A 17,052-nucleotide genomic window follows, 5' to 3' on the forward strand; every position below is an offset into this window, starting at 1 on the left:
CTCCGGCTTCATCGCTACTTCTTATTGCTTAGTTGTCTCTGCTTCACTCGCACTGGCCTCCGACTTGGTGAACTGCCTCAGGCTTTACAGATTTTGCACTGGCCGTGCCCTCCTTCAGGTTCTCTTTTCCTCTGGATCTTTGCTTGACCTGCTCCTTCTCGCCTTCATGTCTCAGATTAATTGCCCCTTACTCGGAGAGGCCTAACTTAGACGGCCTAACTTAAAATAGTTCTCCCCCCACCCCACTCCTTTTCTATCACCTGTTTTCGTTTTCTTCGTGGTACATAGCACTACCTGAAATGGCCCTGTTCATTTAGTTATTCTCCGATTTAGTGCCAGGTCCTAAAACAGTGTTTGTCTCGGTAGGCTTTCCATAAAATATTGCTGAGCGACCGAGGGATGGATGATAAGGCTGAATGGATGAACAAATGAGCGATCGAAAACTGAAGGCACCTCCCCCACCCCCCCCCACGGCGCGCCTCGGGCGGCCCCTGCAGACCGCACCCTCCTTGCGCGCCAGGAACCCGCCGCGGAACCCAAGGGCGGCGGCAGCGGTTTCCCTTCAAAGAGCAGGGGAATCTTGAGCGAGCACACAGGAAAGGCAGCTTGCGCGCGGGACCCGCCTTGGTGAGTGCGGCAGTGCCGGGGCGGGGAGCCGGGAGCGGGGCTCGGGGACCCGGCCCGGGCGGGCGGGGAGGGCCCCGGGGCGTGGGGTGGGCGTCGCGACCCGAGTGCGGGCGGAGGGTGGGAGCGAGGGCCGGACGGAACCGCGCGGAGAGGGCTCCGTGCGGATGGCGGGGTTCCTGTTGCCGCTGCGGGAGGCTGGTGGCCTGGGGTCTAGTCCCAGAGCTGCCTTGAACTTGCGTGACCCTTACCCACTTCTCTTGGGGCGGGGGGGGGAGCGATTCAGCTAACTCATTTGCAAAATGGGGCGAATGGTTTCTGATCGCCTGTTGGATTGGTTGATTGGTTCGTTCATTCCAGGTGCTTTACTAGGTTCTGTTTGCTAGAGATGCACAGAGAGAACCTGCCCATTGTGGGGTCCCAAGTCTAGTGAGAAAAGCCCCGCCTCATGGTGAGGAGGGTCGAATACAATCAGAATTGGGGAGTTCTTGGAAAAAACAAAAAAAAAACCATGCATTTCGGACGAGACATGCAACAGTTATTTATCGAATGGCTATTATGTGCCAAATTTTATTTGTTCAGTAAAAATTTAAGTTTTTACTGAGATTGGGGAATAAGAGTTCTGTTGGGTACTTAGAAGGCATATACACTGCTAGCTAATATATTACATATTTGATGATGACTTAAATCCGGAAAAATTTACAAGGTTCATCCATACCCCTCACAGATGTGAACTTTACAGCCAAATGAGTGAAGCAGAGCAGGTGTAGCCTCATTTTACTAAGGAGGAAAGTGCATTCACAGCCCCATCAGATGTGATCTTCGCAGCCAAATGAGTTAATCAGAGCAGGTGTGTCCTCATTTTACTAATGAGAACATAGAGACAGGTTAAATGATTTACCCAGGCTCTCACTGCCAGTAAGTAACAGAAGTAGGACTAGAATCTAGGCCTCAAGACCCTTGGACCAGTGCTCTTTCCACTACACTAGGTTGCCTGCATGTTTCCACAGTAGTTTTGTAATACGCAGACCCATTCATTTGTGACACAAAGGGAGTTCCAGTGGGTCATGGGTGGCCTTAAAACAGACTCTTAACGACTGTTAGATTGTTCTCTAACTTCTGTCCCTGCCTTAGATATTTTACCTGTACTCCAACTTTATCTCCTTCACACTGATGAGTCCCAAATCTATATCTTCCATCCAGACAATTTCTCCTGGCTTCAAACTGCTAAGTCCAGACATCCGTTGATCATTTCCTTTGGATGCCCCACAGGCATCTCAAACTCAATATCTCCAACACTTTTCTTCATGAACCTACAATCCAACTCTAATGATTGAAATCACTATTCAGTAAGTTGCCCAAGTACAAAACTGGCTTGGTTCCTCTTCTCTCACCTCCTACAATCAGTTGATCACCAATGGCTGCTAGATTCTATTTTCTAAAGATCTGCCACATCTGTCCTCTCTGTCTCCTTTGCTCCTTCCTTCGTTTATGTGCCTAGAGATTGTGGTAGTAACTTGCTACTGGCTCTCTGTAGCTTTTAGCTCAGCTTCTTCCAGCCCATTTTCCATTCTGCTACAAAGTGATCTTTCTACAGTCCAAATGTGATCCTATCACTCACTTGCTTAAATCCCTTCAAGATTTTTCATCATTTTCAATGTAACATCCAAAGTCTTTAGTGTGGAGTCAAGGTCCTTCCTGATCTTTTCTGAACCTCCCCCGTCCTTTATCTCCAGACTACTATTTCTCAGAGTGTGGTGCTGACCTCCGCTAGAAGCATGGGAGTACTCATTAATAATGAAGATGATGATGCCAAAAACTCGGCCTCTGTGCACTGGTGCCGAATCGAATCTTGGAGACAGAATTTTGGGTGAAGTAGAAAAGAATAGCTTTATTGCTTTGCCAGGCAGAGGGGGACACAGCAGGCTCATGCCCTCAAAAACTGTGTGTCCCAACCCAGGGGGATTTGGTGAGGAGTTTTATAGCAATGGTTCAAGGGTGGGGTTGCTTATAAGGATCAGGGTGTGTGCAGGGCCTGCTTCCTTTAATCTGGCCTCAGGTGGTCCTCTGATGAGCTTCTGTGATTCTCGAGGTTATCAAACTGTGACCTGTCTGAAATGAAGACTGCTTCATCAAGTAGTTAAAATCTTCCATTTGTTGGGGGTTTTAGTTCTGTGCAAGAGCTCAAAGATACTGTTCTGTGTATCCCTTGAGGTGGACCCAGGACGCTGCCCCAAGGCTGCACTAATGTTTTTTGACTGCTCCTCCCTTGTCTCTGTGTCCCTTCCCTTCCCTGATTAGCAACTGTTTGAACCTGCCCTTTGGAACTCGGATCGTCTAGAAATGGGAGACACAGAAAGGCTTTCGTGCCCAGGAGCCCCACAGGGTCCTGCTTGGTTTTACTAACAACCCAACCAGAACAAGTCAGAATCTCAGGGGGCAATGCCCAAGAATCTGCATTTTAACAAGTTTTACACTAGAGTTTGAGAGGCCTTGTTCTCACCTTCCATATTTACCCTGCTCTTTATACCTGACTACCCACCTGTGTTTCCCTGAACATACCTGGCTATCAGTTATGCCTTTATGCACATCAGTCTCTTTAGCTGCTCATTTGGTACTCCTCATTCTCCAAGACCCCGGGTAAATGTTACGCCTTTTGGGAAGACTTCCCCCAACCACGGACCACCGTGTCACCTCCAGTCTACATTGGGCCATTCTTGTGGCTTCTGACAGAGCCATGACTTACCCCTCAACATCCTTCCCACTGTATTACAATCATAAATTGTGTAATTGTTCTGCACTTGTGGGTTTACCAGTTGCCAGCACTTGAGAATAGAGACTTGTGCTTCTCTGCCTAGCACCCAGCACAGAGTCTAGCGTGCTGAATGAACAAGTGCTTTAGGGTGCGATGGAGAGGCATCTGATTATCACATGTGCCTTTGGGTTCCTTTACGTACCATCCTGTACTGTGGCTCTGATTCACAGGAAGGAGGGCTCCCTGGCACTGGCTTCGTTGTTGCTGGTGATAAGGATGTTTCTGGCCTTGAGAGGAATTTTAACCATTGGTAGTGTTAAAAAAAATTATGTAGTGACACTTGTTAAAGAATGGTAAGGCAGACTTTACTCAAGGGTAGGGAGAGGCATCTGGGTGGACGTAGAGACCACTGCTGCGGTGGTGGTCTTGGAGTGGGGGAAGGAGGTTGGACTCAACTCTGACTCCAACGAGGACGAATGGGGGTTTATAGCCAAGGGGCAGGGTGGGCATCAGTGGATGGAAAATTACTAAGAGGGAACATCAGGGTTATAGGGGAATTCTTGTTAGGCTGACTCAGTAGAGTTCTTGCTGAAGGCAGGCCAGGGTGATAAGATATCCAGGGTGGTCAGATACCAACGGTGGAGGTGGGGGATTTTCACTAAACTAAGTAGGATTCTTGCTCAAACTGGATTTTACAAGGGCAGAGAGGGAAGCCCAAGCTAGGGCCTTGTCCAGCAGAGCTCAGAGGAGCCTGATTAAAGTTAGGTCAAGAAGAGAGTCTTTGTGGTTAAAGGGAGTAATAAAAGAACTAGAATCTTCAGCAAAAGCTGAAGATTGTTTTTTTCTTGGTCTGTTTACCTCATGCACACAAAGTCATAAAAATTTTCTGTATCTGTTTAGAAAATAATTTGTATTTATTTTTAGAAAATTTAGAAAATACATTGCAATTTAAGATGTAAAATAAATGTCACCCATTTTCTCACAACCAAGAGGGAATTACTTAAAATTTCTGTGTGTTTATTTCTACTGGTATTTTTTTTCACTTATATTCATGTTTGAACATAATTGGTAAATACCAATTACATAAGGCTTTTCTATCCTGCTAATTTTACTTAACATTATATTTTTAGTTTTTTCCACATCAACAAAAATTCTTAGTGAAAAAAAATTTCATGTAGTGGGGGAAAAGTGTTCCTTAACCTTCATAGGGCCCCTGGCTAGGTCTGGAAATTAAACTGACAAAGACTGATCAACAGGAGGAAAGCATACAAATTTACTCAGCATAAGTTTTACATGATACGAGAGCCTTCATAAAGAAATGAAGACCCAAGGAAACAGGTCCGAGTATTTTATTTTAGACAGTCGTGGAGGAGCGTGATAGGGTAAAGGGTATGAGGTAATTATAGCAAATGGGAAACTTAGCAAGGCCTGCGTGTTAGGATTCTTCTTGGTATCCCTTTTTCTTTGCAGACAAATCGATCCTTCCTGCTGGGTATAGGGCAGGCACCTGTCACTGGAGGGTTTTATGATCTGTTTCAGGGAAGAAAGGCAAGGTGGGGAGATGGTCAGGGTGACCTTCCTGCTTCTGCCGTTTTCCCAAACTCCTTCCGCTTAAAATATCCACTCTGCCAAGGTGCCATATTTTGGGGTAGCATGTCTTGAACCCCATCACATTCAACAGTTATTTACCGAATGGCTATTATGTGCCAGGTTTTATTTTAGACACAGGGATACTGCAGTGACCAGAACAGTCAAAATCTTTACTCTCGCGGAGTTTACATTCCAGTGGGGTAAGTTAATAAACAAACTGGCACATAAGAATCATCACAGGATAAGTGCTGTGACGAAAAGAAACAGAATAGGTTTATATGGTCACTTTGTTTTTGAGTAAAGTTATGCTAGTTTACCTTCCGTATAGGAGTGTGTGTCTATCTCATTTTGTCATCAGTGAGTATAATCATTTAAAAATTTTGGTAATTTTATAGGTGAATAGTGGTAGTTCTTTGTAATTTGCATGTCTTTGATTACTCAGGAAGTTGAGCATTTTTACAGAGCAATGTGCATTTCCTCTTCATTGAGTTTTCTGTGAATGTTCTATTGAGGGCCTAGTGTTTTCTCCTATTTTGAATAATCCCTTTACATTACTAATTTGATTACTAATTTGATGATATACACTTTATATATAATGGATAAGCAGACACTCTTTTTTTTATGTTTCCTTTTCTTTTCTGGCCGTGCCACACGGCTTGCGGGATCTTAGTTCCCCGACCAGGGATCCAACCCAGGCCCTGGCAGTGAGAGTGCCGAGTCCTAACCACTGGACGGCCAGGGAATTCCCAGATAAGCAGATACTCTTAAATAGCGGAATAATGAGTGTAAGAAGAAAGCAAAGACAGGACACCTAGAATTCCCTTCTTCTCTTCCTGCTCCTCTCCCCCTTCCTTCTAAGCAAAAGTGATGAGAGAAGAAAAAAGTGTAGTTTAGGTGGAAAGAAGTGAAGAAAGAAAGAAAGGAAGGAAGGAAGGGAAAGGGAAGGGAAGGAAGGAAGGAAGGAAGGAAGAAAGAAAGAAAGAAAGAAAGAAAGAAAGAAGGAAGGAAGGAAGGAAGGAAGGAAGGAAGGAAGGAAGAAAGAAAGAAAGGAGAAAGAAGAAAGAAAAGAATGGGTAGGTGGGTGGGTGAGAACATGAAGATGATGTAACTAGGAAGGAAAAGGAGGGAGGAAGGAAAACATACGGAGAGGATGAAAGAACCGAAGACAGTCATAGGGACTCTGCACGATTCCCTTGGGCAATTATATTTTTCTTTTCTGCCTCTACTAATCTAGCAAATCCCTGAGAGAAGATGACTGTGTTCTTTAAAACACTTCGAAATCATTGGAAGAAAACTACAGCTGGGATCTGCCTGCTGACATGGGGAGGCCACTGGCTCTATGGAAAACACTGGTAAGTATCTGACAGCCCCCATCCCCGCCGCCTTCACATGCAACAACAAAACAGTCCAAAAGGGCCTACGGTTAAAATCTTGTTTAGCTGTGCTTGTCTCTCTAAAACAGTGTGGTGTAAAAGGAAAGCAAATGTTAAAACCTCAAAGACAAAGGCTTCTTGTTGTACCCAGTTCTGAAAGATAGAAACTGTATAGAGCTATTAACACTCGTCCTTCAGTGGACACAGATTACTGCAGCGAGATCAGAACGGGGAGAAATTGAGGGCCGCCGAGAGAGAGACAAGGGACTTCCCTAGTAATAGTAGAGGGTTGGAACTCACACGTGTCCTTGGCTGGTCCTTCTGTTTCCCGCTATGGTCTCTTGATCTCTAATAGTGCCCATTGCTAGACACTGAGTCTGCTACCTGCAACCCCTGTGATTTTCCTCATCTAGCCCATTAGCAACAACAAAACTAATGAACCCATTAGTTCATTTAAATGAGACTTAGACTTTCAAACCTTTTGTTTGAATAAGGAATTCCAGGGAGTCATGGGTTTTATTAGCCTTTCAGGTCTGTGGGGAGAAGAAAGCGCCAGAGCTCCTCTTCTGGATTAACATGGTAATAAGATTTAAATAAACCGTTTTTATATAAAAATTATACAAATTACTAAGAGAGCCGATCAAATTGCAGTCTTTTGGGGATTCAGGGCTACGTCTTAAATATATAGCAACATTCTCTGACATCCAAGTGTCCTAAATAACTGCTTTGTTAAACAGAAAACTGAACAGACTTTATAATGGAAGTCTCCACGTTGGAAAGGAGAGTCACACTGGTACTTCTGTGAACGTTCTCAATTCACCACTATCAGAGATAATTTATGATGCACATGGTGTGTACTTTTTTGCAGGTGTGGAGAAGATGGAACATTCCCCCCTTTTCTTTCTAAGTATTCTCAAGGCTAAGCACTTGAATTCCATTAGCTAGCGTATAAAGAACAGACCTAAGAATCTTACAATTTTAATATACAAAAAAGAGAAGGGCAGAGGAAATGTTTTAACAAATTGTGTATGGAGCATATGATGTTTGGCTTTTCCTCCCTTTTCAAACTATTGGGCTGGCCAAAAAGTTCGTTCCGGGCTTTCCGTAACATTTTACAGCAAATTTGAGCCGTAACATTTGAGCCCTCGAGGAAAGGCTCCTTATACCTCCTGCCAAGGTAGGAACTAGGATTTCCTATTCAGGAGCACCCAGTCCAGGCCACAGCTGGCTCAAGGCGGGAGAACCTCCCACCTGCTGAGGATTATTGCCATTGCTACTACTGGGTGAAGATGTGAGGAAATAACCGTGTCCCCTGTTCAGGATGTCTTTAAGGTACCGTAATAATTTTTCGCAGCGTAGTCTTGAGACTTTAAAAAAGGCCCATTAAGTCTGTGGCACGTCGGAGGCCTCATTCTCAGTTGGATCTGATACAGCTTGAACTAGAGGCGTAGCAGGAGGCTGGAGGCATCATTTTGCTCTGTCTCTACCCTTGACATTCAAGGTTACTGCTCAGAATGCAACCCCCCATTGTCCTGCATAGCTTCCTTTTCTCAGACTTCTCTCCACATGCTCTGGTGCTATTTAGCACCCCTCCCTCCCCCTTTTAAAAAATTGTGGTAAAAAAACACTAACAGAAAATTTACCACCTTGACCATTTTTAAGTGTACACTCAGTAGTGTTAAATATATTCATATTGCTGTACAGCAGATCTCTAGAACTTTTTCATCTTGCAAAATGGAAACTTTATCCCCACTGAATACAACTCCCCATTTCCTCCTCCTTCCAGCTCCTGGCAACCACCATTCTATTTTCTGTTTCTGTAAGTTTGACTGCTTTAGATACTTCATATGAGTGGAATCATGTAGTATTTGTCTTCTGTGACTGGCTTATTTCACTTAGCATAATGTCCTTATGGTTCATTGATGTTGTAGCATATGGCAGGATTTCCTTCTTTTTTTAAGGTTGAATAATATTCCATTGTATGTATATACCACATTTCTTTATCTGTTTATATGTTGATGGACATTTGGGTTGCTTCCACCTCTTGGATATTGGGAATAATGCTACATTAAACTTGGGTGTGCAGATATGGCTGTAACATCCTGTTTTTAATTCTTTTGGGTATAAACCCAGAAGGGATTGCTGGATCAGATGGTATTTCTATTTTTAAATTTTTGAGGAAACTCCATACTGTTTTCCATAGTGGCTGCACCATTTTACAATCCCAATTTCTCCACATGCTTATCAACAGTTGTTTTTCTGTTTTTTTGGTTTTTTTTTGATATTGGCCATCCTAATGGGTGTGATATGGCATTTTGTGGTTTTCGTTCACGTTTCTCGTAATGATTAGTGATACTGAGCATTTTTTCGTATGTTTGCTGGCCGTTTGTTTATCATATTTGGAGAAATGTCTGTTCAAGTTTTTTGCCTATTAAAAAAAATCAGGTTATTTGTTGAGTTGTAGGAGTTCTTTAACCTTTTATGAGATACATGATTTGCAAATATTTTCTTCTATTCCATAGATTGCCTTTTTCTCTCTGTTGATTGTCCTTTGATGCACAGAAGTTTTGAAGCTTGATGTAATTCCATTTGTCTATTTTTGCTTTTGGTGTCACATCTAAGAAATCATTGCCAAATCCAATGTCATAAAGCTTCCCCCCTATGTTTTTTTCCTAGGAGTTTTATAGTTTTAGGTCTTAGGTTTAGGTCTTTAATCTATTTCGAGTTCTTTCCCCAGTGTGTCGTCTAGGTGCCCTTGTCAAACATCATTTGATCATACATGTGAGAATTTATTTCTGGGCTCTCTGTTCTGTTCCACTGATCTATATGTTTGTCTTTATGCCAGTATCATACTGTTTTAATTACTGTAGCTTTGTAATATGTTTTGAAATTAGTGATAGGCCTCTAACTTTGTTCTTTTTCAGGATTCTTTTGGCTATTCAGGGCCCCTTGAGATTCCATATGCATTTTAGGATGGTTTTTTCTATTTTTTCAAAAATGCCACTAGAATTTTGATAGGGATTACATTGAATCTGTAGCTCATTTTGGGTAGTATGGACATTTTAACAATATTAAGCCTTCCAATCCATGAGCATGGGATGTCTTTCCATTCATTTGTGTCTTCTTTAATTTCTTTCAGCAATGTTTTATCATTTTTAGTATACAAGTCTTTCACCTTCTTGGTTAAAATATTTATTCCTAAATATTTTATTCTTTTCAGTGCTATTGTAAATGGGATTTAAAAAAATTTTTTCCCCTTTTTCTTGCATTTTATTTTATTTTTTATACAGCAGGTTCTTATTATTTATCTATTTTATACACATCAGTGTATACATGTCAATCCCAATCTCTCAGTTCATCCCATGACCACCACCCCTGCCCCCGCTTTCCCCCCTTGGTGTCCATATGTTTGTTCTCTACATCTGTCTCTCTATTTCTGCCTTGCAAACCAGTTCATCTGTACCGTTTTTCTAGATTCCACATATATGCATTAATATACGATATTTGTTTTTCTCTTTCTGACTTACTTCACTTTGTATGACAGTCTCTAGGTCCATCCACATCTCTACAAATGACCCAATTTCGTTCCTTTTTATGGCTGAGTAATATTCCATTGTATATATGTACCACATCTTCTTTATCCATTCGTCTGTCAATGGGCATTTAGGTTGCTTCCAGGACGTGGCTATTGTAAATAGTGCTGCAATGAACATTGGGGTGCATGTGTCTTTTTGAATTTTGGTTTTCTCTGGGTATATGCCCAGTAGTGGGATTGCTGGGTCATATGGCAATTCTACTTTTAGTTTTTTAAGGAACCTCCATACTGTTCTCCATAGTGGCTGTATCAATTTACATTCCCACCAACAGTGCAAGAGGGTTCTCTTTTCTCCACACCCTCTCCAGCATTTGTTGTTTGTAGATTTTCTGATGATGCACATTCTAACCGGTGTGAGGTGATACCTCATTGTAGTTTTGATTTGCATTTCTCTAATAATTAGTGATGTTGAGCAGCTTTTCATGTGCTTCTTGGCCATCTGTCTGTCTTCTTTGGAGAAATGTCTGTTTAGATCTTCTGCCCATTTTTTGATTGGGTTGTTTTTTCTTGACATAGAGCTGCATGAACTATTTGTATATATTGGAGATTAATCCTTTGTCCATTGATTCGTTTGCAAATATTTTCTCCCATTCTGAGTGTTGTCTTTTCATCTTGTTTATAGTTTCCTTTGCTGTACAAAACTTTTAAGTTTCATTAGGTCCCATTTGTTTATTTTTGTTTTTATTTCCATTACTCTAGGAGGTGGGTCAATAAAGATCTTGCTGTGATTTATGTCAAAGAGTGTTCTTCCTATGTTTTCCTCTAAGAGTTTTATAGTGTCCGGTCTTACATTTAGGTCTTTAATCCACTTTGAGTTTATTTTTGTGTATGGTGTTAGGGAGTGTTCTAATTTCATTCTTTTACATGTAGCTGCCAAATTTTCCCAGCACCACTTATTGAAGAGACTGTCTTTTCTCCATTGTATATCCTTGCCTCCTTTGTCATACATTAGTTGACCATAGGTGCGTGGGTTTATCTCTGGGCTTTCTATCCTGTTCCGTAAATGGGATTTTTTTTTTTAACTTCCTTTTTGAATTGTTCATTGTTAGTGTATAAAAACACAACTGATTTTTGTGTTTTGATTTTGTAAACTTTGCAAACTTTTGCAACTTTGCTGAATTTGTTTATTCTAATAGTTTATTTGTGTGGACTCTTTAGTGTTTTCTACATATAAGATCATGTCATCTGCAAACAATTTTACTTCTTCCTTTCCTATTTGGGTGTGTTTTATTTCTTTTTCTTGCCTAATTGCTCTGGCTAAGATTCCCAGTACTATGTTCAATAGAAGTGGCAAGAGTGGGCATCCTTCCCTTGTTCCTGATCTTTAAGGAAAAGCTTTCAGTCTTCTCTGTTGAATATGATGTCAGCTGTGGGCTTTTCATATATGTCCTTTATTATGTTGAGGTAGTTTCCTTCTATTGTCCTTTAAAAAAAAAAAATCCCAAACTTTTCACATAACAGCCCTCACATTATTTTTTATAATACTAACTTAGTTTTTTCCCTGCAAAAATCTTACCCTGCAGCTCTCTTGAACAGAAGCTGCCCTCCTCTTCAAATGGGTTGTGAGGTGGGGTTGGCATTCTCCTAGCTCCTCAGTACCTATTCCAAACCATTACTCTTTCATCTTATAAAAATCTCTTCTCCTTTGAGGCTCATAATATCTGGCTATATTATAAAACCATAAACCACCCAGCTTTCTGGGATCTCATCTACATTAGACTTAGGCTTTGGTGCCTGGCTTATCAATGTCCTTTTCTCTTTAAGAGAAAAGGACAGTGTTATCTTGTTATCTTTCTGAATGCCCTGAGTGTTTATGTGAACAACCCACCTAGCAACACCTTGTCTTTCCTTTCCCAGACTTAATCTATTCCTGGGACTTTAATACTTTGCCCTCTTTCAACTCTCCCCATTCTCACTGGTTGAATGCTAAACCTTGTCATCACTTGTCCTTGTTCCACTTTTGAAAATGGAACTTAAGCATCTGAATCTCTCATTTCAGCCTTCTATTATTCCAGTTTTCTTCCTTTACTCCTGTTTTTCAGTGTTATCAAGACTTCTTGTCCCTTGGGCCCTCCAGTTTCTTCCTAGTCTATCACTCATCCCTGCCTTCTTCACTTTCTTCCTGTCCTAGTTTCCTTGATTCAACACATCACACAATTCAACACAGTTTTTCATATGTCCTCCCTGGCCTTTTCACTCTCTCATTTCCTCCTCCTATTTTAAGTTAAACTTTTTGAATAGGTTCTCTCTGCTTCCCTACCTCCTACCCATTCTACATCCTGTGTGGTCTTCATTTGAATTAGTCACACCAGTTTTATTACTCATCCTTTTTGACTGCTCAGCTTTAGACACAGTTGACTCTCCTTGAAACACTTTTTTTTTTCTTGACTTCTGACTGCCAGGTATCTGTTTTCCCTCCTACTCCTCCGGCCATTCCTTCTCACCTTTTACCCCTTCTACTCAGGGGTTGCAGAAGTAGTTCTCTAGGACCCTGCCCTAGGCCCTCTGCTCACTTTATACCCTCTCCCTGTATGATCTCATCTGCTCGCAGTGGCTTTATTGTCAGCCTTAGGTAGACAGACCGCAGGTTTGTATTTCCATAGAGACCTCTTCTGAGCTCCAGACCTATGTGTGCATTCAGCTGCTTACTGAACTTGTCTCCTTGGTTGCTTCCTAGGTGCCTCAAACTCAACAGACTAAAAATAAAGTCAAAAGCTTTGCTGTCAAACCTGTTTTTTCTCAGTGATCAGTGCCACTCACCATCCAACTTCCCAAACTAAAAATTTGAACGTCATCCTCCATTTGTCCTTCATCCTTATTTCCCACGTTCAGGTTATACATTCTAAGTGATTTTACTTCTTTTATATCACTTACTTTGTTCCATTTCTGTTGTCCTTCCTCACTGTTGCCGCCTTTGTGCTCACTACCATCATCTCTGGCCTGGATTCTTACTAAGTGCTTTCTGACTGTTTTCCTTGTATCTACTCTTGCCTGTTTCTAATCTATTTGGCACAGCACTGCCAGAGCAGTCTTTTAAAAATGCAAATTGCTATTGCTTTTAGACTCAAATCCAAAATTCTTACCAACTCTACATGACTTGGCCCCATCCGTAGACAGCTCTAGCCCTGCCACACTCTACACTTTGGCATATAGAACTTTCAGGTCTTCCGAAGTGGCGTGTCCTTTCTGTTTCAGGGTTCCTTAGGGGGCCTTCATACATGTTCCCTCCTGAAACACTCTTCCCTTCTCTTCTTCCCCAGCCAACTACCATTTCTCCAGGTCTCAAATGTTACTTCTTCCCTGTCCCCTCCAGTCTTGGTTAGGCAGACTTCCTACATTTTCTCCATGGTATTGTGAACATCTACATAATACTTATTACTATTATAGTTTTTTGTTCTGTTTGTTTTTTCTCTTATATTATAAGACTCTAAAGGCAGGGGCCCTGTTTGTCTTTCTTAGTGTTGTCCCCAAGACCCAGCACATAGAAGGTAGTTGAGACATATTGTATTTATGGAGGAAGGAACAAACAAGAGAATGAAAGTCTCAGAGGGCAAAATCTCAACCCTGTTGACTGGCCACTTGTGAATTCACAAACCCAGGCTGTTGAATCCTCCTGAAGAAAATGATACACTAAACCCATAGTCAGGTGACTCTTCCATTTTCACAAATTTACTTTGAAATATTCATGAATTTCCTCAGTTTCCTGCTTCACCTTCTCCATATTCATTCTTGGACAACCTTAACTCCTACTTCAAAGAGAAAATAAAGAACACTGGGCAGTTACCCCTGCACGCACATTTCTGTTCTTTTTGTCTCATTGGATGAGGTTGCCATCCTCCTGCCCAAGGCCAACCCCTCCAACCCTGATCTGCATCCCGTTCTTCCTCCTTCATTAGTTATCCTTTTCCTCACTTGTATCTTGAATCTCATCCTTCCTACTTCTTTCCCCCTATTTGTCAAACTCTTCCTAGCTTAAACGTGTCATCTCAGCTGTGTGTCCCCATTTATTTACTGGTCTCTCTCTTCCATTTATACCATTCTTGGGAGCTTACCTCGCACTTGCAGCCTCTACCTCCACTTTAGAGTAAGCTTAGTAAAATCTGGTTTTGTTCCCATCATTTGATTGACCCTGTTCTTGACGAGGTCATTAATAGCCTCTTAGTTGTTAAATGAAGTGGATACTTTCAGTCCATATCTGCCACATTTGATTCTCTTTGACCATATCCTCTTCAGTTACCTTTAGGGTGTCTCTTTGTTCTGCTTGGCCCTTAAAGGTTGGCGTGCCAGGTCCTATCCTCGTTCTGTAGACTTCTTAGGTGACCATAACTACACTAGGGTTTTCAGGTGTGGTACTTAAGATTTCAGAGTCATAATACTTTTTAGTCCATGTCTTGCTTCTCTTGACATCCTATGTGAGTTGTGTCCCTGGAGTTGTACCATGCAGTCAGCCAGCGGAATATTCTTTCTAAAAGAGAACTCTGATCATGTCACTGTTCTACTGACAACCTGTAAATGACTCTCCATTGCCTGGAAGAAAAAGACCCAACTGCTTAGCATGGCATAAAAGGCCCTTCATGATCCTGCCTTGTCTTCCTCTCAGCTTTTTTCTGATTCTTTTTCATCCTCCCTCCATCACCCTTACACTCAACCTCTATGTTCCAGAAGTCTTTAGAAAAAGACCTGTTTCCTGTTGTCCCTCTCTCTCCCTTTGCTTGTGTTCTTCCCCTGACCTGGAACACTTTTGCTCTTCTTCACCTGGCCAACAGCTCAAAAAATGTGTCACAAAGCTGTGTTAAGTAATGGTGGCATTATTAGAATAAGAGGAAAGGAAAACAACCTGTGTTAAATAATTACGCCGTACCTGGTGCTGGGCTAGTTGTTTCCGTGTACATACATGGTCTCATTTAATCCTCAAAATAGCCCTGTGAGAGAGGTAATGTTATTCCCATATATAAATGAGGAAACTGAGGCTCAGAGAAATCAGTAACTTGTCTAAAGTCATATTTCTGCTTACTGGTGAAACTGGGATTTGGACCCAGGTTAATCATGTTCTAAATCCCATGTACTTTCTTTGCTGCTGACAACTTTGAAAAATAAAGCTCACTTTAATATATAAATCCTGCTGCAATTATTAAATGGCATTAACTTTTAAACGCCTTTCATATAACTTTATTAGAAATGTTCTATTATGTTCTCATTTCATTTTTCACTGGATGGAATAAAGCTCCTTTATTAAATAGAACACATTTATTAGCATTTAGTAGAGGCAAGGTGAAAACTGGACACATCTGCCCAGGGACCAGAGCCCTCATTTCAGAACCTCCTGGGTGCTCTTGGTTGTTCTTTCGTGCTCTCAGTTGTTCTCTGTAGGCCTTTCATATACTGGTCTGACTCCCCTTCTCCTTTTCTCCCTTTTACTCACTGTTCTTTCCCTTTCACTCTGCCTTTCACTTTTCTACCCCCCCCCGCACCACCCTTTTCTTAGCTTCCTTACCTGTTTGTAATTTATAGATGTGTACATTTATTTTTCCTCTATTCTACGAAAATCTTCAAACATACAGCAAACTCGAAAGAATTTTACAGTAAACACCTGCCTACCTACTACTTGGATTCTAGATTTTACTGTATTTGCTTCATCACTTATCATCCATCTGTCCATCCTCCTCTCAATCTTACTTTTTGATGCATTTCCAAGTATTAATAATTTGTCGACATCAGTGTACTTCCACCTGAATACTTGACCATGCGTATCAGTAATTAGAGTTCAATATTTGCTTATAGTGTTTTTTCCCTTACTATGAAATTTACATGCAATGAAACATGCAAATCTTAAGCCTGCTTTCACTGAGTTTTGTCAGTTGCATACACCTGTGTAACCCAGACTCCTAGCAAGATAGAGAGCGCTGCCACCCCTCCAGACGTTTTCCTCATGTCCCTTCACAGTCAGTCCCTGTCCCCCTACACCCTGAGGCAACCATTGTTCTGGTTTTTTCCCCACCATAGATTCTTTTTTTTTTTTTTTTTTTCACTTCTAGAACTTTATATAAGTGGAATCATATCATGTAACCTGTATTGTTTTTTGTAAGCCTTCTTTCTCTTAGCATAATGGCTTTGAGATTCGTCCATACTGTTTTATTTATCTGTAGTTCATTCCTTTTTTTTTTTTTTGCTGGGTAGTATTCTAGAAGATAAGCATAAAATAATTATTATTTTACACTTATAGAATTTTAAGTTCCTTTTTATTGATTTCTAACAAGAACGTAATAGTGAACATAATATTTTATATTTCTAATTTTAAAAAGCAATCAAATTATTGTATTATGTGTATTTGACTTTTTCTTTCCTTTGAAAGGAAAATAGTGTCTCCTGATACAGGAGTCACATGCCAGTAATAATAATTGGCTGTATTTCAATGTTGATTTTAATAACGACCATGGTTTGATAGAGTAAATTTTAGTTTGCTTTTAAGGAAACAAGGCTTTTTCTGCAGCAGCTTTGGAGGAAATTGCATATGTTATTTATTTTTATCTGTCCCATTTTTGGCTGCTGTCTTTAACTTGTCTTTTGGCACAGGTGTTATTTATTTGCAGGCATCATTTCATGTTGCTCTATTTATAAGTTTTCTTCTCCTATGGGAATTCCTCTCCTTTTTTTTCTCCCTTCCCCTCAGTTTCAAGGAAAAGAACCTGTGATATTTTTTTCTGCATCGTTTCCCCTACAGCAGGTAGCAGTAGTTGACAGGAGCAGCAGAGGCTGCTCTCAGGACTCTGGTCAGAGCAGTTGAAGAGGAGGAAATGACCCTCTTTGCTGAAAGTAAAGAGAATTTAAGTATTGCTCATTCCTCTTCAACTGCTCTTCCCAAGCTTTCGGGGTTCCCTGGGGGAGATCGAGTTCCAGATTGTTCAGTTCATCATGTCAGCAGTTACCTGCAATGGTCTTTCTCTCATTTGGAGCCCTTTCAGTAGCAAGGAGCCTGCTAGTAGAGAGTAACATAAGAAAGGAGGCACTTCTAACAGTATGACCTTGGGCGCTGTAAGCCTCAGGTTCATCTGTAAAGTGGGGATAATAACAGTTCCTAATTGGACCATTGAAGGATTAAGATAACTGGAGAGCTC

At 41.3% G+C, this 17,052-nt stretch overlaps 1 protein-coding gene across 1 annotated transcript in view; it reads left to right on the forward strand.

The window, feature by feature from the left end:
• The first annotated feature begins 539 nt into the window (after positions 1-539).
• Positions 540-17,052, forward strand: part of AGK (acylglycerol kinase) — an 85,618-nt gene continuing 69,105 nt past the window's right edge. Inside the window, exons 1-2 of the mRNA XM_068549582.1 lie at positions 540-627; positions 6,204-6,321. Coding sequence (XP_068405683.1) covers positions 6,221-6,321 — 101 coding nt within the window. The 5' untranslated portion in view covers positions 540-627; positions 6,204-6,220. The remainder of the gene's footprint in view (positions 628-6,203; positions 6,322-17,052) is intronic.

The sequence above is a fragment of the Eschrichtius robustus genome, chromosome 8 (assembly GCF_028021215.1).
Source record: "Eschrichtius robustus isolate mEscRob2 chromosome 8, mEscRob2.pri, whole genome shotgun sequence".
NCBI classification, from domain to species: Eukaryota; Metazoa; Chordata; class Mammalia; order Artiodactyla; family Eschrichtiidae; genus Eschrichtius; species Eschrichtius robustus.